Below are 21,031 nucleotides of genomic sequence, written 5' to 3'. Positions count from 1 at the left end.
TCTGATTATAGTCATATACAAAAAAGGAAAAACAAAATAAACAAAAGAGCAAGTATATATTCTGCCACTTGTAAAGATTATACATTATAAATTTTTTACATTCGCAAAAATATCAAATTAAATGTAAAATTCACTGTTCATCTTTTTCTTTTGTCCCATTACGCGATCAAAATAAAAATAATATTTTAAATGAATATTATCTTAATTTCACAATTTCATTAATTGATATTTTAACCACTTGTCTTACAAAAACGTGCCACACACGTCAATAGACCTGGTGAACACGTGGTAAATAGATTTATATTATTTTTATGATATTAACCACCAATATTTTAAAATGAAAAATAATAGTAAAATCAGTGATATTGTTTCGACAAGTGAAATATTGTAAACAACCGTGAAGTTAAATTGTAGGACAAGTGGTTAACTAAAAATTATCTGTCTTCATGATCACAATTTTTGTTAATATTTTCTCCAAAACAACAAAAGTTGTTGATTAAATAATAAAATACATTATTTTCATCATATACTTTCGTATAGTTACATATAATACAATAACTTAATTGTGTTCGAACAATGATGAGCATTAAAACTTTAAACCTCCGTTTACAAATATTATTCACCCCGTGCAAGCATGCATCCGGACGGAAAGTTTCATTTGTATACCGAGACTTTTCTAAATAAGAATGATTGTGTGACAAATGTTTTATAAAAAAAACTGATAAAATAAATGAGCCATATATATTCTACACATCTTGCAGAGAAATAGAGAAACAAATAATGAGTTCTATTGGATAAATACAATTATATTTATGTATATATATATATGATGTGACACCCTAAACCACTTAAATTAAAAGTCTTTACTGTCCACTTCCATTAGTCGCTGGAGGTGAAACAAATTTGGCAGCAACACGTGACCGTTTAGGTCTTCCAGATTTCGGTAATTTTGGCGAAGGTTGTGAATTATTTTGTATACGTACTTCTTTTTCAAGAGTTTTGTTAACGTTTTGTTGCGTTTTCGGAGGCTACACAAAATATTTGCAATATTTTTATTCAATAAGACTTATTAATAAAAAGAGTATGATTAATAATATTGAGAAACATACCTTAGGGAACGTTTCTTTCTTTTCTGGTTGTTGTTTAGTTGATTGTTTGTTAGTTGATTGAGAATTACTTGCATTATTTTGCAACGTTTCCTTGTTAGTTTGTCTCATATTAATTTTCCTACTTTTCTTTTGAGCTTGCAACGGTACAAACGACGTAGCATTTTTCACTTCGGATTTTGGTTCATTATTTGTCGTTTGTCTCTCTTGTATTTGAATTTGAATATTATGTGGTTGCGGTGGCGGTGGTGGTGTCATTAGGGGAAATCCTGGATTTTGAGGAACTTTCATATTCCATTTTGAACAATGTGCTATTGGATTTTCTGACGTATGATAAGGTTTCGACATATATGGTAATACTACAGGGGGTGGTCTTATATTTTGTAACCAAGGATTATTTTGTCGCATATTAACCCACTGTTGCGAAGGTTTTAATAAAATGTTTGTATCAGGCTTCTTTATCTTATCTAAATTTAATTCCTACATAATAGAATAATGTTCATTAATAACATATATATGAAGGAATCATCGTATTTGTTAAATTGCATATAGTTTACCTCATATACTTTTTTTGCAACATTTTGTGTTGCCTGTGGAATATTCAAACCTGGATCTCCTATAAATACTTTTGCATCTGGTAGAATAATTTGAGCTTGTATCAAGGTAGTTTGTTTATATACAAAATAATTATATCTTGGTACACCCAAACCAAGCATTTGATAATGATTTAATAAAAGTGTATAATAACAAATAGAATTTTTGTTATCTTTGATTTCTTTTCTTTGTTGTCTAGCGTACTGCAAATAAAAAAAAAGAAAACAGAATTAAAATCAAGAAAATTTGACAATGTTACTTACAATGGACAATCATACAAATGTTAATGGAAAATTGTGTTTTAAGCATAAGAACAATATTATGCTTACATCGAATAATTTTTGAACTAATGGCGGGGCATCCGATGATTTTGGGGTTTGAGATTGATTTTGATTTGTGGAAGTACCACTTGATTTACTTGGTAAATTTATCTTTGCGTTGTCATCAGATATTTTCAGCACTTCTTTCAAAAAAGCACTGGGATCTTGTGACTGAAGGTTAGAAATATTGTTAGGATAAATTAATACTAAACTGATTTATATATAATATAACAAAAATTCAACGAGGGATAAAAATTCGGTTGGTTTAGTGTTTACAAAATGTTCTTTCTAAAATAATAAACCTTCCTTGATATAAATGAAGAATATTATTAAAAACAAAAAAAAAATTCTATAATAAAACAAATAAATATATTCTTACAGCACAAAAGCGATAATACAAACATAATATCGATAACAATGAATAATAATATTATCATCATTTTACATAAAATACTTACTATTTGTTTATTTTTTTCATTAGATTTCAAATTTGACGAAATTTCAGTCATTTCGTTAGATTTAACGATAATTTTGGTGGGAGTTTTTGAAGATCCACTTGAATCCTACAAAAAATATATAAAACATTTATTAAATGTGTACAAATATTTTTAAGAAATTATTTAAACTGACCTCCTTTTTATGTAATTCATTCCATAATTGTTGAAATTCTGAAGATAACGGCTTTGATGTTTTTAATTCATTAGAAGGAGGCTTATTCTGTTGTGATGTAGGCTTATTATTACTTTGTATTTGAATTTTTGTATTTTGATGTCGCCTCCAAGACATCTCTGTTGGTTCATTGGATGTATTTTCCATTCCTGATTTTCCATGTTCTACTCGTTCGCCATGACTAATGTTAATAAAGTCAGTTATTGCTAATTTGTAACCACGATTCGCGGAACATCCATTAAAAGTTAGTCCACCTTTATAAATGAACAAGAAAATTAAGTAGATAAATCTTGAAAGAAATATTGGTGAAGAAACTTTGACTTACCTAAAAATGATTTATCAAATAATACATCATAAAAACTATCTATAGTGATCTTTGCTTCTTGAATTCCTATTATAGTTCCTTTATAACCAACTGGTACAGTAAAACTTCCTCTAACACAGACAATTCTATCTAATAATCTTGTATGACATTTTGGATCGGGGGCAAGTTGACGCGAATATAATTCAGGATTAAAAAGTAATTGTGGCTTCACTTGCATAACTATTTTATTTGAATGATTATATGCTTTGTTATATTTATCCACTTCTACTTCTATTTTTTGTACTATTTCTGATTCCAGTACATTCATCCCACATGGACGACTCTCTACTCCTCGAAAGTGTTGTTCTTTTAACCAAGCTACTATGCTACTTAGATCTGACCTATAAAAATATAGAATATGTATATTAATGCATTACAGTAATTATGTGATAAGTGAAATAATAAACGTACGATTTATCAAATAGTTCTTCCTCGCTGTAAACATCGACCGTAATATTTTGAGCCAATCGTTCAAATAAATTAGGAAACTTTGCCATGTAATCACGTATAAGTTCAATAGCTCTTTTACTGTACAACCATTGACCATAACCATATTCTTTTTTGGTATAGCCTGGTACCTGTTAGATGTTCATATTTTTTTAGAATGATTTTAGTTTCATCAATGAATTATGGTTTCACACAAAATTACTTACTTCTTCATTTCTTTTATTAAACTTTAGATTTAATCCAATGTTAATAACTTCTCTTGGATTATTCTGAGCTATATAAATTGTTCCAGTAATTCTACTTAAAAGATGACTACTTATTCCTAATCGCTGAGCAGCTGTGCTACCATAAATATATTGTGTTTTTGATTCTGCATATGCTTGTTTTACAGCAGTTAAATCCGGTTCAGTTACAATTTTTACAGATATTTTTATTCTGCCAGAGTTTATATTTGCCTTTGGTCCAACGATCTATTTTATATATATATAAAGACATATATAAAATATAAAGAATATAAAAAATATGTTAAAAGAAAAATAATGTATTAAAAATACCTCTCCCATTGCACCATAATGCGGATGGCCTAACATAAAACAAGTACTTCCTGGTGTAAATATTTCATCGATTGTTTTATACATAGGAACAACAGAATTTGTAGGAATATCTTTAAGTATAGTTTGATAAGCATAAAACGTTGGTATCTCTTGCCACTGCTTTTCTACAGACAATTTTTCTTTTGCTGCAAAAATGTATTTACTGCCTATTAATGGTTGTGCATGAATTAAAATATTAGTTTTTCCAATGTCTATACCAAAACGATTTAGATACCTGTTCATACAAAAATAATTTATGATACAAAATAACTTGTAAATGAGCTTGATAATAATCAATTATTTTTCTTACGTTTCATTAATTGATTTGATTTCCGAATTCCATTGAGTTGCACAAGCTCCTTTTAATTCTTCTTCTAATATATTATTAGAAGAATATCCTAATTGTGGAACGATTAAATGTATTTTCTTTTTAGAATCTGATACACCAACTACGTGAGCTTCTCGTAAATAAGGCCACTCCACATAAATGGTTTTATTTAATAAAGAGGCAGCAAGTTGTTTTATATTTGGTTGTTCCTCTTGTTGTTGTATATATAAAATCATATTGTCATTTCTTGACGGTTGTTCAAATATTTTCACCTATGAAATAAATGAAGAAAATGTTAGAACAATAAATGAAAGAAATCTTAATAACAGATATAAATAAAATACCTTAGCTTGTTTTAATTCTGCTATATGTTGAATATATTTTAAAGTAGGAAATCCAAAATAATATACATCTAAGTTCACACGTGGATGCAGTCCTTTTACTAATTTTTCTTTAGGAACATAGATATCTTCACGATTTATTATTTCTACATGACTATGGCTTTCAATTACAGATACATTGCCAAGTGTATGACATAAACCTAAAACATCTTTATCGTACGAATACATATACATTGGACCATGCTTATTTCTTTCACGTTCTTCCTCTGTCAATTTTTCATAATATGGCTTCATAGCTATCGACAAATATTTCATCACATTGAAAAATGAATTATTTTTTCTAAATTATATATTAATTTGATATAAATATGATTATTTACCATTTGTTAAAAGTTTCTCATCGATAAATGGTATGAGTACAACAGCTTCCCAGTCTTGTTTCTTGCCATTTAAATCAGTTTTAAAATCAGATGGATAATAATCAATAATAGGTGATTCTTCTTCAACTAATAATGACTGCAATGGCTCTGGTAACAATTTTCTGCTATACGGTGGTAATACTGCTAATAATTGTTGGAATGGCTGAAATGGTTCTCCCAATTCAAACTCCAATTTTAAATCTTTAAATCCTTTGATATCCGAGATGTATGGAGCATAATGGTGCGGATAATACCATGACCAACTACAGCATCCATCGTAATAGTAATGTAAATTCCATTGAATTGCTCTTACATATACTTCTGCTTGGGATCGTAGAACATCTCTAAAAAGCAACTGCATTGTATAAATAATTTTCAAAAGAATGTTCTCAAACATTCGTTGGTACAATTAAAATTGAATATTATTTCAATTCATATGGAATATACGTATATAACAAAAACACTTACTCATTGACATCTTCATATTCTAATTTATTCATATAATAATCTCGTTTATGTAAAATAAATTCCGTATTATATGTGTCACTGTCAGACTCATCATCTAATTCATCTTGAGAATACTTTGCTTTCTCATCATCTGAATCTTGCTGTAAAGTAAAATATTAAACAAAAGTTATATTATATAATTCAATCTGTTTATAAATATTTCAATATATATATACATAAAATAAATACCATTTCCATATCTACAAAAGGTTTTAGTAGATCATCAACTTTTATCGAAGGAGAACAAGTTTGTGAAGAATCATCATCTTTTAAAGACATTTGTCCATCACTTGTTGTATTCTTATATTTATTTATTTTAGCTTCTAAATATTTAAAATCACAGTAATATTCTGCAAAGTTTTCTACATCAATGCGACTAAGTCGTTCCATGAATACTTCAAAACGATCTAATCTTAGTTTTCCCGATTCGTTTATATAACCTAAATTGATAAATTTGATGATAATTATACATATTTAAATATATGTATATATGTATTATTTAATATATATATATATATATATTATATACCATCTAAAGTTGGCAAGACTTCCATATACGCATGATACAAAAGTGGTAACGCACCACTATGAATATTTAAATTTGGTAAATTGGGAATAAAATCATTTCCCACAAGAAAGCCCATTAATACCCAATCATCGATAATGTGTTCAATGTCAAAAGGAAAAGATAATTTATCTTTGATTGGTGAAAATTCATGACTTAAATAATCCCTTAATAACGACAAATGAAGAAGACAAAATTTTGTTTCTTCCGGTGTCAAAACCCTTTTTTGCTTTTTTCCAAATTTAACTTCTTCCCTTAATAATGAAAAATTTCGTTCGTGTGTACAAAGACCTAACATTATTAAGTCTGCATCTAGGCCATATAAACAATGCCTAGTATTGGGATTATAATTTTCTTGTGATTTTAAATATCGTATATAATCCATGATTTTGTGTTCTCCTTCACCTACTACCTAAAAAATATTTCAAAATAAATATTTTATTTATTTCTTGTTTTTGTTTCATATGAATATATTAACCCATTACACTCTGAGTAATGTTTACCTCTGAACCACTGAATAATATTTTACATTTTTGCCAAAGTTTATCTGTTGAAACTTTGTACATTATAAAATCTCTTAATTGTTTACTAATTTGTGACATAAAAACAGTTCCTGGCGTAATACAATTGGAATCAAATATTTCATCCTTATTGAAAGTACCATTTGCCATTTCTTTAGCCTCTTGCATTTCTGATGCTTTTGCAGTTCTAAAACGACGTGCTCTTTGTTGATTAATCTTGGCTCTTGGTGCAACACCATCAATAGCAATAAAAAATAACTTTTTAGGTTGAATCATACCAAACAATATTTCAGTATAATGAAATATATTGTTAAAAATTTCATCTTGCGTGATACGAAAACTTATATCATTATTGTTTGGATGTGAACAAGTATGTATAATGCCATTCATATCTAAATATAAATTATCAAATTCTGGAATCTGTGTAAAGAAACAAAATATGTCTTTTTTTTTCCTAGGATTTGAACATAATATGTATATAAGAAAACAATGTTTCTACATTTCAATGTGAAATTAAGTTTAATAATAAAATATATAAAAGAATAGATAATACATATTATAATTATATGTAAACAAATAATGTTCAATTAGTAAACATAAATAACTTTACACATACCTGATAATCTTTCAACATTTCACTTAGACAAGGATATCTTTCGCTTATATATCTAAAAAATTTGGGTATACCCATTTTGGTCCGTGCTTTTTATTATTCAACAATAATAATAATATTTCAAATGATATGCACGTATATTACAATTATTTCAATCGTTTATCTTCTTAAATATTCATATAAAAATTAAAAACTTTGACTATAAGTGTTTTATACCAACATTAATATACGTCTTCAATAAAATGGGGGTTCCTAAAGATACAAAAATCGGTACATTCTGTTTTCAACGGAACTTGAACATGTAAACGTTGTTTGCTAGTTACACCTTGCTTTACCATATAACCAATCATAACCAACATATATTCATTAAATATTTCTGAACGACCAATCATATTTCACAGAATTTCTTAAGATTTTTATTTTTATTTTTAGGTTATTAAAGTTTTTAAAAATTATTCAACCATATTAATAATAAAATAAAAATCATCACTATATACAATATATGTATATATATATATAATAATTGTTTACATTTCTTTATATTAATAACATATATTTCATTTTATCTATCCTATATAAATTGTACAAACTTTTAATATTCTTAATCAGTTTGTGTTGACATATAAATTATCTTTAATTTATATTTAAACATCAATGTGTGTGTGGTATATTATTTCTACAAATTGTTTATTTCTCTGTTATGTCTTGTGAAGTAGATTCTCCTGCTTTTAATAAAAGATTTCCTTTTGGTTTTAATTTGTTAGCAAGAATTTGTTGTTGTTCTTCCTCTTTTTCTTGTTGCAATCTTTTATGTCTTTCAACCGCATAATCTATTTCTCCAACTAATTTATGAATTTTTTCCTACAACACCGAACATTATTAAAAAGTTTATATATTTTTGTATTAAGAAATAATTAAAAAATTATTATAAATATAATATATACACACGACGAATTCTTTTTGTTTTATCATACGAGCTTTTTGTTTAACTCCAAAAGGTGTAGGTCTTCCATCAAGAAACGTATAATCTGGTTTATTTGTTAAAGGTCCAAATGCATTTGGATTTTCAGTTAATCCTTTTCTGTTATAATAAACATATATAATAAATAGAAATAGAATTAAAAATAGAAAACAGTTAACGAAAAAGAATAGCTTACTTCATTCTCCAATCTTGTTTTAATAAATTTATGTAAGATGTATGAAATTCATTGTTGATGATATACAAACCTAAAATAAAATAAAATAATAACCTTAAAACCTGTCATTAATAATAGAATAGATTATGAATTAATATACATAAATTAAATATATGCATATCATATATATAAAAGTATTTTCTATTTTTTATTGTAATAAATAATAACATTTGTATACTAACTTGCATAATTATTACGGATAAGTATTTTTGATATTTTGGTTAACATTTTGATAATTTTGATAATTATTTAAATATTGATAATTATTTAAATCTTTTTTTCTAATAACACATTAATATATTATTTATGTTATAATTTGTCACTCTTATTGTAATTAATAAAATAAAATTTAAAATATTTGTTTTTATTAAAAAGTAATTACACTATTTGAAAGAAACACACGATGTCGCTTTTAGATTCAGGTTAGTTCCCGAGGAATATCAATAATTGTAGATGGCGCTTCGTTCGTGTTGTTCACTAACCACTAAGTGAGCCTACAATTGTTAATAAAGACTGAATAAAAACTTTTCTTCTTAAGTATATTGAATTTATGAAGTTAAAATATGTCTGATAGTTCGGACGAGGAATTAACTGGTGGAGAAGAAGAAAAATGGGTTTTATACAAAGATCGTGAGGAATGGAATGATGTTACTCCTTTATCTCAAGACGATGGTCCTAATCCAATTGTTGCTATTGCATATTCAGAAAAATGTAAGTTATATATTCCAAAATTGATTAATTTCAAATGTTATTTAAATTTAATATTAAAATTCAAATCTTTCTTTATCATTTTTTTATATATGTATGTTTACTATTACACATATATACTTTGTTTATGTGTATCATTTATTAATTTGCAGTTAAAGATTCATATGATTATTTTCGAGCAATTTTAAAATCTGGTGAAAAGTCTGAACGTGCATTAGGATTGACGGAAGATTGTATTTGGTTGAATCCTGCGAATTATACCGTGTGGCAATACAGAAGAGAAATACTTAAAGCTTTAGGAAAAGATTTGAAAGAAGAGTTGAAATATATCAATAAAATTATTGAACACAATTCCAAGAATTATCAAGTTTGGTATCACAGAAAAGTTATCGTCGAGTGGTTGAAAAATGCATCAGAAGAATTACAATTCACTGAGTTTATCTTAAAAAAGGATGCTAAAAATTATCACGCTTGGCAACATCGTCAGTGGTGTATTAAAACGTTTAAGTTAGTTTAAATTGTCAATTGTTTACTTTTATCATTTCTTTCTTATAAATTATAACACATTGTCTTTAATTGCAGTTTATATGAGAAAGAGTTGAAATATGTAGAAGAGTTGTTAACGGAGGACGTTAGAAATAATTCTGCGTGGAATCAACGGTTTTTTGTTATAAGTAATACAACTAAGTTTGAGCCTAATGTCATCGACAAAGAAGTTGATTTCGCTTTGAAGAAAATTTCTTTAGTTAAAGCAAATGAAAGTGCCTGGAATTATCTTAGAGGGTATCATATTTGATTCTTATTTAATCTGATTATAATTACTTACTTGTATCATTATGTATGTCATATGTTATTCTCTCTCTTTCTTTTAGTGTTCTTATGCAACAAAGTGGTGGTTTAGTTCATAATGACAAAGTACGTAAAAAATGTGTAGAACTTTACGAGGAAGGATATCGGACCAATCATTTGTTAGCATGTATCATTGATATTTCTATGGAAAGTCCTGTAAATGACGAATTACCTGAATCAATATTTCACATTAACAATGCTCTTAAGGTAATATTTGAAAAATACGAATATACATCGTTTAATTATATTCCTTGAATAAATATTAACTTCATTTTGATATTTATATTATTTATAGTTGTGCAAAGAGCTATCTGAAAAACACGATAAGATAAGGAAACGATACTGGAATTTTATTGGCAATCAGTTATTACAAAAGTTAGAAACTCTGTAATAATATTTTTAAAATCTATTCTTGTGGTTTTATCAAGAGGTTTATATAGGTAATCGTTATATAGTTTTACTATTGAAACTTTTATAAATTGACTTTTATCTTTAACAATGATAAGATGTATATATTAAGACTTAATATGATCACAAGATTATTTTATTTTACAAGATATAAATTTAAGATGTCTTATGTTTATCGAAATATCTAATTTTTTTTAATTTTCAACAAATAAAAAAAGATGCAACAAACCTAGCCCGTATAAAAAGTTTACATTGAGACAACAAAATATATCATTAAACCAAAAGAAAAATGTGGAATCTTTGGGAGAGACAATATAGTGTGCAGTGACGAACATTAATATCTATTTATTTATAAAATAGTTACAGATTCCCGTGTATAATACATAATTAATTGGCAATAATCATTCATTATAATAAACAGCTAGGCGTTTGCATAAACTAATCATAAAAACCTAAGACACGTTTTTAATATAGCATTTCTATTATCAAAAAGGGATGCTAAATTTGATAGTACCCTTTTTTTTTTTTTTTTACTAAACTTATAGAAATCTTATTAAACCGAGGCTTTGTTACTAAAAAACGTGAGACGTTTCTTTTTCTTGTTTTTTTTTTCTTTCTTTCCATCTCAAAATAGTTACACATGTGCCTTTTTTTCAAGGCAATTAGTAGCGGATCGTCTGAAACGAGAAGCGATTTTCGTTGCGGACAAGCGACGGGCAGTGACTGTGTTGCTCGAGCCGGACGATTCGCTTTTACGTCTAGATATGAGAATTTGTATCATTTCATTTCATTATTCTTCACATTTTGAAATCTTTTTCATTAGTTACTGGCCCTCCTTCCTGTAGGATCTAACGATACCCTAATGATATAGGAAAGCATACTTTTATTTTCAAAATTTCTATTTATTTCGGCTAACGTATGTTGATAATATAAAAAACACAACACTTTTTGTTTATCTATCATTCGAAATCTTATCTGATGAGTAGCATTACGAACTATTATTTAAAAAGAAAAAAGAAAAATAAGAGAGAATAAATATAAATGTACAAATAAAATGTCTAAATTACCTTGATTCGTCTAATTTACTCGTTAATTTTTATCAATTGCAAAGTATGTTCAACAAAATACGTATTTATAAAAAGATGTTTATTTTTTTTTAGCAAATATTACGTTATTTGTTAAACAAAAACAAAACCAACGCTAGATCGCTGCTTCGTTTTTACCGACGATCATATTATTTATACAAAACCGCGGAATAATAACAATAATAATAATAATAATATCAGTAATAATAATAATAATAGTAATGCAATTTAAAATGAAGCTCTCAGCATAGATTTGTTTTCGTTGAGAGGGGATCCTAAAGCACGGTTCATCTATCCTAACATTTAACAATCAACATTCAAACGATTATTCCTCTGCGCAATTTTATTTCTTTTTTTCGAATGGACCTTCGCTTTATTTCTTTCATTTGCATTTATGTTAGATATATTTCATATATATATATATGAGCCGTTTATTTTAAAAGTGGCCTGACTCCATTTTCCAAAAAAAATCAGGTTAGCAAATGTAATAGTTACATTTTTACATGATCTTTTCATTCTTAAACAATTTGTTACTACTATATTACAAAATCATGAAAACTTTGTAATACGAAAATTTGCTAATTAATGGAACGATGAAAAAGTTTGTTTTGAAAGTAGCCTGATTCCATTTTCCGAAGAAAATCAAGTTAGCAACTGTAATAGTTACATTTTTACATGATTTCTTCATTTTGAAGATATTTGTTACTACTATATTACAAAATCATGAAAACTTTATAATACGAAAATTTGCTGATTAATGAAACGATGAAAAAGTTTGTTTTGAAAGTGGCCTGACGCCATTTTTCAAAAAAATCAAGTTAGCAACTGTAATAGTTACATTTTTACATGATCTTTTCATTCTTAAACAATTTGTTACTACTATATTACAAAATCATGAAAACTTTGTAATACGAAAATTTGCTAATTAATGAAACGATGAAAAAGTTTGTTTTGAAAGTAGCCTGATTCCATTTTCCAAAGAAAATCAAGTTAGCAACTGTAATAGTTACACTTTTACATGATCTTTTTATTCTAAAGAAATTTGTTACTAATATATTAAAAATAATTCAAATTTTCTAACACGAAAATTTGCTGATAAATGAAGCGATGAAAAAGTTTGTTTTGAAAGTGGCTTCACTCCAATTGTCAACTATTATTTTCCAATTGTCTGTAATTACTCGTAATGATAGAGATTTTGGCATGGTAGAAATGTCATTAAACAAAAATTATTTACCGTTTATCCCCCAAAGATTATTATAATATCAGAAAGTACCGGAAAGTTAATAACTTTATTGTAAATGAAATGAAACAAGAAGATTTTTTAATGAACAAAATTATTAGAAAAGGCAATTTTTAAAAAGGTACAGAATTCTAACCGAGAATCGATAAACTGGTTAAAAATATGCTTGAATACGTTTTGTCAGAAATGAACCCTATCAATTTTTCTATAAGACATCGATGAATGAGAATGAAAATTTGAAAATCCTGAATTTATTACCACGTCTGGGTAGACCAAAAAAGCTGGACAATATTATATTGACATCACTGTATGAAAATATCAGACAAATTACAACAGCAAAATTCAAGGACATAATGCACCTATTACGACATATATCATGACTTCTTCAAATCCCTTTTACACACTCAAAATATAAATGAGCAGTAAATTGTTTTGTAATTGATGTAGTTAAAAATGTTTTCAATCGCATAAAATTATGTTTCTGAAGTGTTTTAAGGATATGTCAAATAAATTGAGTATTGTATTTTTCAATTTGAAGCATCTTAAATTATGTTGAATGGATTTGAGCTCCTTTAAATTTTATAATGAATCTGGTTGTTAATTTTGAAAATAGCCTAACTCCATTCTTGCTAAGAAAACGCATATTAATTGTCACTATTTTAATAGGAACTATAAATTGAACATCCTTAGGTACACTTAAGCAGTATAACTCGTTAGTATATTTTTAATGGCCTTGAAAACAAACTCGTAAATGGAGTAAGGTCATTTTCAAAATAAACGGCTCATATGTATTTTCTTTGTTAAATCGATTTAAAATGAGCGATGTCTCTTCGAAGATGCGCAAAGGTTCTTTCCATCGTTACAACGACAAGACACGTTGAATCTATGAGATACGTAGTCTTATCTCAGATTTATACAAATATATATATATACATGATATATATATATGTATACATACTGGATTTACATTGAAAATATATTCTTATCTGAATATTCTTTCATCCTCGTGTTCCTCATCATCATCATAATCATCATCATAATCATCATTATAATCATCATTATAATCATCATTATAATCATCATCGTCATTATTATCATCTTCATCATCATCATCATCATCATCATCATCATTATCAATGTCATCATCATTATTATTATTATTATTTCTATTATAATCTTTCGTTTAAAATCCGTCATATTTAACATCGTATAGTGATTTCTGTCTATATTATTATTATTATTTATAGTGTTTAGATACACGCCACGTATAAAATTACAAGCAAAAAAAAAGAAAATCTTCTCTCATTTCTCTTCTTTTATTTTTGTGTTTTTACATATTTTGTTAATAATAATTTTAAGAAAGTATTAACAATATCGTTGATTGTAAACATATTTTCATGTTATTTCTTTTTTATTGTAATGTATTTTATTAATCATTCTATTTGATATATCTTTTGTTGATTATTTTTTTTCCTTGCATTTAATACGTGGCGAGTATTAAAAAAAAAAAAATTGTTAGGCTATTCTTTTTAAGTTCTCGTTTATGTTTCCCCTTATAATAAATAGTCTATGTTTGGACCATCTGTCATCCATTTTACAAGCACAGCCCGATCATTTAATATTCCTTCGATTGTAGAAACATTCGAGATCGTTTTAACGATTTTTATTTTTTCTTTTTTTTTTTTTTATAGATTTTTTTTCTTCGTAGACCTTTTTTTTTTTTTTAAATTTTTCTTTTACTTGCAATTTTTTTCTTTTTTTTTTTTTTTTTTTGTAGTTGTTGTTGCAAATAATCCCATTTTGAATTAGTTCTCTCGTGGCCCTATCGAAGGATGGAGTCGAAGTTTTATTTCATTTCCTTTTCTGTCCAGCAAGATAACGTGTGTACAAAAGATATCATAGGGAAGTCAAGTTTTTCATCTCAATAATCGAGTTATACTTCTTTTTGCTAACTAACTTCGAGAAGGAGATAGAATTTTTTTTTTTTTTTATATATATATAGATAAATCTTCACAATTCTATGTTTTATCTTTTTTTTTTGTGTGTCTGTTTTTTTTTTCCTAACAGAGAGAGAGAGAGAGAGAGAAAGAGAGAGAGTATATGTGTGTGTGTGTGTGTTTCTCACGAGTAATTAGATTAAATATATAAGATAATACACGCTCAATTTGTACCTGCTTTAACACTAAACATACAGAGATTTATTATATATATATATATATATATATATATATTATATAATTTCATATAGAATGAAATTTTTTAGACAATTGGATTTTTTTTTTTTTTTCAAAATGAATAATGTACAATTTTATGAATTTTTATCGAATTTTTGTTACAAATAATATTATTTTTACAAATTACATTAACACGGTCATTTGACTGATCATTGTACGTTTAGTGTTAATATTTTTTAATCATTATAATTCTCCTCTTCATTATCTTCCTTAAGATTTGTTTATTTTTTCTTCTTATATATTCATTTTTATATTCTCGGAGAATCATCGAAAAATATTAATACTCGAAGCAACATCATCGATTTTATATTTCAACATCGTATAAATAAATAACGATGATATCATTTTATTATATAGCAGAGAGAAAGTTATTGAGATTTTTTTTTATTAAACGTCGTTTTTGACGATGTACCCTTTTTATGATCCATTTGTTATCGTAGTAATACGTTAAATAAAAGGGAAAGAAAAAATTAAAGGGAAAAGAAATAGACTACAGGCCCGACCTAAAAAATCGATGGGTCATCTGATCCCCCAAGAAACTTATATGGGACGATATAGGGGCATAAAATAATAATTTTTAGCACTATGTCGTTACTTGTAAGCTGTCCAATTGAGTGCAGGTGAGAATTAAAAAGCACAAAATAAACGGGTACTTTTTTATCAAATGATTTTGTACGGCATTCTTACCACCGATAGATCCATCGAAAATAATGAGAAAACACGTAGTGCCGTTTAAAAATAGTAGGCCACAGAGTCGGAAAAAATTTTTGATTTTACGGAAATTTTTCGGGTTTATTTAATCATTTGATTTTGTACGGCGTCGGTTTCATATAATTTCAATACCTATTCTAATTGATTATTCTGCAATGCCGTACAAAAATCATGCAGATCACCCCCTGGACCCATGGAAAAAGGTGGATTTTAACCCTCGATTTTTCTCCCTTGTTGCATGATTTTTGTACGGCGTTGCGAAATAATCAATTAAAATAGGTATTGAAATTGTATGAAACCGACGTCGTACAAAATCAAATGATTAAATAAACCCGGAAAATTTCCGGAAAATCAAAAATTTTTTTCGACTTTGTGGCCTACTGTTTTTAAACGGCACTACGTGTTTTCTCATTATTTTCGATGGATCTATCGGTGATAAGAATGCCGTACAAAATAATTTGATAAAAAAGTACCCGTTTATTTTGTGCTTTTTAATTCTCACCTGCACTCAATTGGACAGCTTACAAGTAACGACATAGTGCTAAAAATTATTATTTTATGCCCCTATATCGTCCCATATAGGTTTCCTGAGGGATCAGATGACCCATCGATTTTTTAGGTCGGGCCTGTAGTCTAAAAAAGAAAATATAAACATACATCGATGAAGTTGCTTGATAAAGGTGAACGTTGCATTTGAAAGTTAATCAAATGTTTTGTACATACGCACATACATACATAATATAAAGATCATAATTATATTCGTGAATTTTTTAAACCAATTTGTGTTTTTAAAATATTCGTGCTTTTTTTTGTCCTTCTTCCTTTTATTCATTTTCTTCTTTTTAAATATTATATTTATATCGAAAATCCTAATCGTCGTCGTACAACTGTGCGTGCACGCGTGATGCTTTGTTTTTATTTATTTATTTTTTTTTAAAAAGATCTGTGTGTTGAGAGGTATTTTAAATTACTTTTAGATAGAGTTAAGAGTAAACGACAGACAAGAGAAAGATATTTGTTCTAATTGTAGAGACATTAGACGTTAAATATGTAAAATATCATCCTCTATAAGAGAAACAGAGTCAAATGTATTACTTAACACGTTTCCTGTCACCTGTATACTCTAAAATGTATTTGTATGTCAAGTTGAATTTTGTAATTTCACATTTTTACATTTAAAAGTAATTACAGGTAACACTGTGACGTAATAGTGTTTATAAAATACCACAAAAATGAGTGACAATCTTTTGTAATTGATTGTCCTAATAAGTCTGATTGTTTTAACAAAATTCATCAATATTTTTCAAAAAAAAAAAAGAAAAAAACAGATATTTGGACCGTTTATTTTGAAAATAGGTAAGTCCATTAATCACAGGATTATTATGATTTAATAACACAATGTAGAAAACATAATAAATTCATTTTACATGAAATAAAACGAGAGAATTTCGTTTCAACAAATAATCTTCAAAACGCAATCAAAAAAACAGATAAGAATGAAACATTAATGGAGAAAAGGTAAATTGGGTTGCAAATATGTTGGATGAGGATTTCTTAAAAGTGCACCACACATTATTTTATATAAAACATCGATGAAGGACAAAAAAATTAAAACTGTAAATTACCTACACGTTCTAAAAAATGGCTCAAATTTGAAAAAATAGTCCTGGCGCTTTTGTACCAAGATGTCAGACCTATTAGTTATGAAAAATATAAAGATATCAATTAGTTATTACCTTATATCCTGTGCATCATGAATAATTCAAAACCCTGCCATATACAGAGCACAAGTAAATACGTAGGTTGGAACTTAAATCGTGGCAACTATTTATTCACAACCGCTATAAATGTGTTACATGTTTGTACCTGTTACTGTTCTTCAAAGTAGTTGTGTAAAATCCGTTGCCAGCGATTTGGAAGGTGCAGCATACCGTTAGCAGAGCCTGTTCTGTTGATGGTGCGAATAGAGCGGTCTACTGCCTGTCGAATCTCTGGAACCTTCAAAACTGAAACGCCAATCCAATGAATGGCGTCATTATGGGTCGCCGCGAAAGTTGAAAGTGCGTCAGAGCCCCAGTATGGTGAAAGTTATGGTGATTACACCATTTCCATTTCGTGGCATTCGTTTCAGACCTGTTCCAGAGATTCGACAGACAGTAGACCTGGCAACGGGTTTTACACAACGCTGGTGACTACTTTGAAGGACAGTAACAAGTGCAAACATGTAACTCTTTTTTATCGGTTGTGAATAAATAGTTGCCACTATTTAAGTTCCAACCTATTTACTACCAATATCTTGAAATTTTAACAATGTAATTAACGTTTAAAATTAAAAATACTACTTCCATTTGATATCTTGTCATTATTTGTAAACAAAATTGGAGTAAACGACATTTAAAGCATATTTTAAATGATATTTGATTTTTCAAAATTGAAATCAAACCATTTTTACAATTGTTTCAATTTGAAAGTGTTGTAAGTCCATTTACAGCCAGTAAATATACATTAGTTTAGTCAAATTCAACCTAAAACAAATTTATATAACAAAATGACATTTTGATAAATCAGTAAAATCATTGCTAGACTTCATATGATTTGCCTAAATTTTTTAATTAACAGATTAACCTTTAATTTACTTGAAACAAGAGATAATCACTTTCAAAATAAACGGCCCATTTATAGAAAATGATTAAACTTGTTAGAGTGTATCAAAAACGATACAGGTGGCCTAGAAATGACATGTTCTCATAAACAGCATGGCAGGGAACGTGTTAAGTAGCAAATACGCATGATCAATATGAACATATTAGCTTCAGTGAAGTATAATAGATGATAAGAGCTAACACGTAATGGAAATCTTCCATTTTACCACCTTTTTCATTTAATATTATTATTTACTATTATTATTATTATTATTATTTATTATTTTGTAATATTATCATTATTATCATTATTATCCTTGGTTAATAATCTTGGTCTAACGTTACAAAGATTATCAACGTTTTTAACGACAAATTAATTATTATTCTTTTTCTTTCCTTTTATTTTTCTTTCTTTTTTTTTTTTCAATCTCTTATTAGGTCAGTTTAATTTGGTGTAAAAAAAATTTATTTTTTCAATGCTAAACTCATCGAACCATTTCAAAATATTTAATCAATCGTCAGAATTTATAAAAGCGAAAATCCGCTGTTTGTTCGCGTGTATCTGCTACTGTCTATGTGTGTGTTTGTATTTGTATGTGTGTGTGTGTGTTCGATCTATCGCATTTTTCGACCAAAGAGATTATGGACAAGAAAGTATATCGATATAATATCATCTAATTATCTAATATACACCCACCATCTTTATTTTAACACTTTGACGGCCACACGTTTTGAAAAAGGAGTTGCGCTTGCCACCGGCACATTTTGTATGCTTTGTGTCAGGGTTACGTCAGGGTTATTTCAGAGTTATGCCAAAGTTGCGTCAGGATTTCGTTCGGGTTGCCATCGGCATATTTTGTCAGGGTTGCGTCAGGATTATGTCAGGGTTATTTCAAGGTTATGTCAGAATTTTGTCAGAATTGCGTCAGAGTTGCCGCCTACACATTTTATCAAGGTTGGATCAGGGTTGTATCAGGGCTGCGTCAGGATTATGTCAGGGTTATTTCAGGATTATTTCAGAATTGTGCCAGGGTTGCGTCAGAGTTGCTGATGGCACATTTTGTCAAGGTTGTGTCAGGATTTTATCAGGGTTTTGTCAGGGTTGCGTCAGGTTTTCTTTATTGTTTTTTAAGGTTGCGTCAGGTTTTGTCAGGGGTGCGTCAGGGTTGCGTCAGGGCCTCCTTTTGTTATCCGATTACAGCTTGCTTGTGAACTTACGTACGTTTCTTCGACTGTCAAAGTGTTAATTTCTGTATTTTTTTCTTGTTTTTACAAATTTCTTTTTCGTATGGGTTTTTTTTCTTTTTGTTTTTCACAAGATTTTAATCGAAAATATCTAGACGACGTAATTAGTTCCCTTCACTGACTCTAGTTGTTTTCCTAATTTTAATTAAATCTTCTTTTACGATCTTTTACTTTCTCCTCACCCTTTTTTCTTGAACCCTTATTTTATTGTTTTCCCGGTTCTTTACACTTATGTTTAATTAATCTTCAAAGACATGCGGTAGTGATCGAGTTGATATGAGACAACATTCGATGTTTATCTCAAAATAGTATTAAATTATTATTATTATTATTATTATTATTATTATTATTATTATTATTATTATTATTATTAGTAGTAGTAGTAGTACACGTAAATATCTTATGCTCTAAAACTATAGGCGCTGCTAAAAATCGATTAACAATATTAATTCGTTTCTTTTTCTTACTTTTATATCGTTCGTACGTACGTATTTTTATTTTTCTCGATTCTATCAACGACTAAAGGCCGGGAAATTTTCTTTTGCAATTTTTTTTTGTAGACAACTTCTAACATTTGTTAAAAAAAAAACGAATAGTGAAATAAAGAACTTCTCTCCTGTTTCGAAAGAATTTTTTTTTTTTTTTTTTAAGTAATAAATAAAAATATATTAAAGGTACTGAAAAGTAATCAAAATTTCTTCGATGAGTTTCACTCACATTTAGTTTGTGTCAATGAAAAATGGACCTCTCAAAAAGGGAATTGAGCAATTTCCTTTACGTAAAACAAAAAGTATTAGAAAATGATGAATAAATGTTTTCTTGATTTGTATTTAATATTTCTTTAATAAATAAATGTTTTTTGTCAGTAAAGAAAAATTTTCATTATTTTTCAGACCCCCTATATATCTCGTGCACGTAACACTTGAGTTGAAACTTTGATCTTTTTTTTTGTTTCATTTATAATCCTCTCTTGAGTTCAAATTTTTCTTCTATTTTTCTTTCAATCGTTTTTAATTACCTTTCCTTAATTTATAGTTAACCAGAAGTAGGCAGTGATTGGAAAAAGATCAAATATACATAAAAACACACACATACATTGGTATAATATATATATGAAGTATTTCATGTCAAATCGACAATATATATATATTAGATTTACCTAAAAATTCTGTTCGTTCAAGCAAATATTAGGTCAATTTTTCGTCATTAGGTGTAAGGCCCCATTTTTTAAAATGGAGTATACAAATTGCTACCATGTTGACAAGAGTTTAAATGTAATTAAATTAATTAATTGTTTAAATTAGAAATAATTTATTATTTTATTTT

General features: G+C 27.7%; 3 protein-coding genes across 4 annotated transcripts; 1 reads left to right on the top strand and 2 right to left on the bottom strand.

Annotated features, from left to right (window-relative positions):
* Positions 1-37: 37 nt before the first annotated feature.
* pcm (5'-3' exoribonuclease pacman) lies at positions 38-7,649 on the bottom strand. Of its 2 annotated transcripts, XM_015333527.2 has the most exons (18): positions 7,391-7,648; positions 6,757-7,194; positions 6,218-6,665; positions 5,878-6,128; positions 5,650-5,789; positions 5,143-5,525; positions 4,766-5,058; positions 4,404-4,693; positions 4,055-4,328; positions 3,707-3,970; positions 3,465-3,631; positions 3,015-3,394; positions 2,651-2,943; positions 2,479-2,583; positions 2,030-2,191; positions 1,664-1,903; positions 1,110-1,586; positions 38-1,028 (listed from the first exon to the last, which is right to left on the bottom strand). In XM_015333527.2, exons 1-18 carry the CDS (start codon positions 7,463-7,465, stop codon positions 864-866), a joined length of 4,845 nt encoding a protein of 1,614 aa, XP_015189013.1. In that variant the 5' UTR covers positions 7,466-7,648; the 3' UTR covers positions 38-863. The 2 variants fall into 2 exon arrangements, with proteins under 2 accessions (XP_015189013.1, XP_015189014.1); XM_015333528.2 differs by lacking the exon at positions 2,030-2,191 and having other exon boundaries at positions 7,391-7,649.
* A 232-nt stretch (positions 7,650-7,881) lies between these two features.
* Positions 7,882-8,980, bottom strand: mRpL52 (mitochondrial ribosomal protein L52). Its single transcript, XM_015333534.2, has 4 exons — positions 8,766-8,980; positions 8,545-8,614; positions 8,336-8,468; positions 7,882-8,248 (listed from the first exon to the last, which is right to left on the bottom strand). The coding sequence occupies exons 1-4, from the start codon at positions 8,809-8,811 to the stop codon at positions 8,075-8,077; spliced, it is 423 nt and encodes a 140-aa protein (XP_015189020.2). The 5' UTR covers positions 8,812-8,980; the 3' UTR covers positions 7,882-8,074.
* A 25-nt stretch (positions 8,981-9,005) lies between these two features.
* On the top strand, positions 9,006-11,080 carry Fnta (farnesyl transferase alpha). Its single transcript, XM_015333535.2, has 5 exons — positions 9,006-9,294; positions 9,444-9,798; positions 9,874-10,074; positions 10,164-10,347; positions 10,436-11,080. Exons 1-5 carry the CDS (start codon positions 9,147-9,149, stop codon positions 10,529-10,531), a joined length of 984 nt encoding a protein of 327 aa, XP_015189021.1. The 5' UTR covers positions 9,006-9,146; the 3' UTR covers positions 10,532-11,080.
* Positions 11,081-21,031: the final 9,951 nt, after the last annotated feature.

This window comes from Polistes dominula, unplaced genomic scaffold (assembly GCF_049000335.1).
Source record: "Polistes dominula isolate Pdom_NZ unplaced genomic scaffold, Pdom_raw_medaka contig_84, whole genome shotgun sequence".
Classification (NCBI taxonomy): Eukaryota; Metazoa; Arthropoda; class Insecta; order Hymenoptera; family Vespidae; genus Polistes; species Polistes dominula.
The sequence above is the reverse complement of the archived record's forward strand: the minus strand, read 5'-3'. Positions and strand labels throughout refer to the sequence as shown.

Coding starts and splice junctions, on each gene's coding strand:
- pcm (XM_015333527.2), bottom strand. CDS start 7,465: ATGGGTATACCCAAATTTTTTAGATATATAAGCGAAAGATATCCTTGT. Junction 6,129..6,217: donor AGTCTTGCCAACTTTAGATG/GTATATAATATA, acceptor TTATCAATTTAG/GTTATATAAACGAATCGGGA. Junction 1,587..1,663: donor TTGCAAAAAAAGTATATGAG/GTAAACTATATG, acceptor TCTATTATGTAG/GAATTAAATTTAGATAAGAT.
- mRpL52 (XM_015333534.2), bottom strand. CDS start 8,811: ATGTTAACCAAAATATCAAAAATACTTATCCGTAATAATTATGCAA. Junction 8,469..8,544: donor AAACAAGATTGGAGAATGAA/GTAAGCTATTCT, acceptor TTATTATAACAG/AAAAGGATTAACTGAAAATC. Junction 8,249..8,335: donor TAAAACAAAAAGAATTCGTC/GTGTGTATATAT, acceptor TCGGTGTTGTAG/GAAAAAATTCATAAATTAGT.
- Fnta (XM_015333535.2), top strand. CDS start 9,147: ATGTCTGATAGTTCGGACGAGGAATTAACTGGTGGAGAAGAAGAAAAA. Junction 10,075..10,163: donor GCCTGGAATTATCTTAGAGG/GTATCATATTTG, acceptor TCTTTCTTTTAG/TGTTCTTATGCAACAAAGTG. Junction 10,348..10,435: donor ACATTAACAATGCTCTTAAG/GTAATATTTGAA, acceptor TATTATTTATAG/TTGTGCAAAGAGCTATCTGA.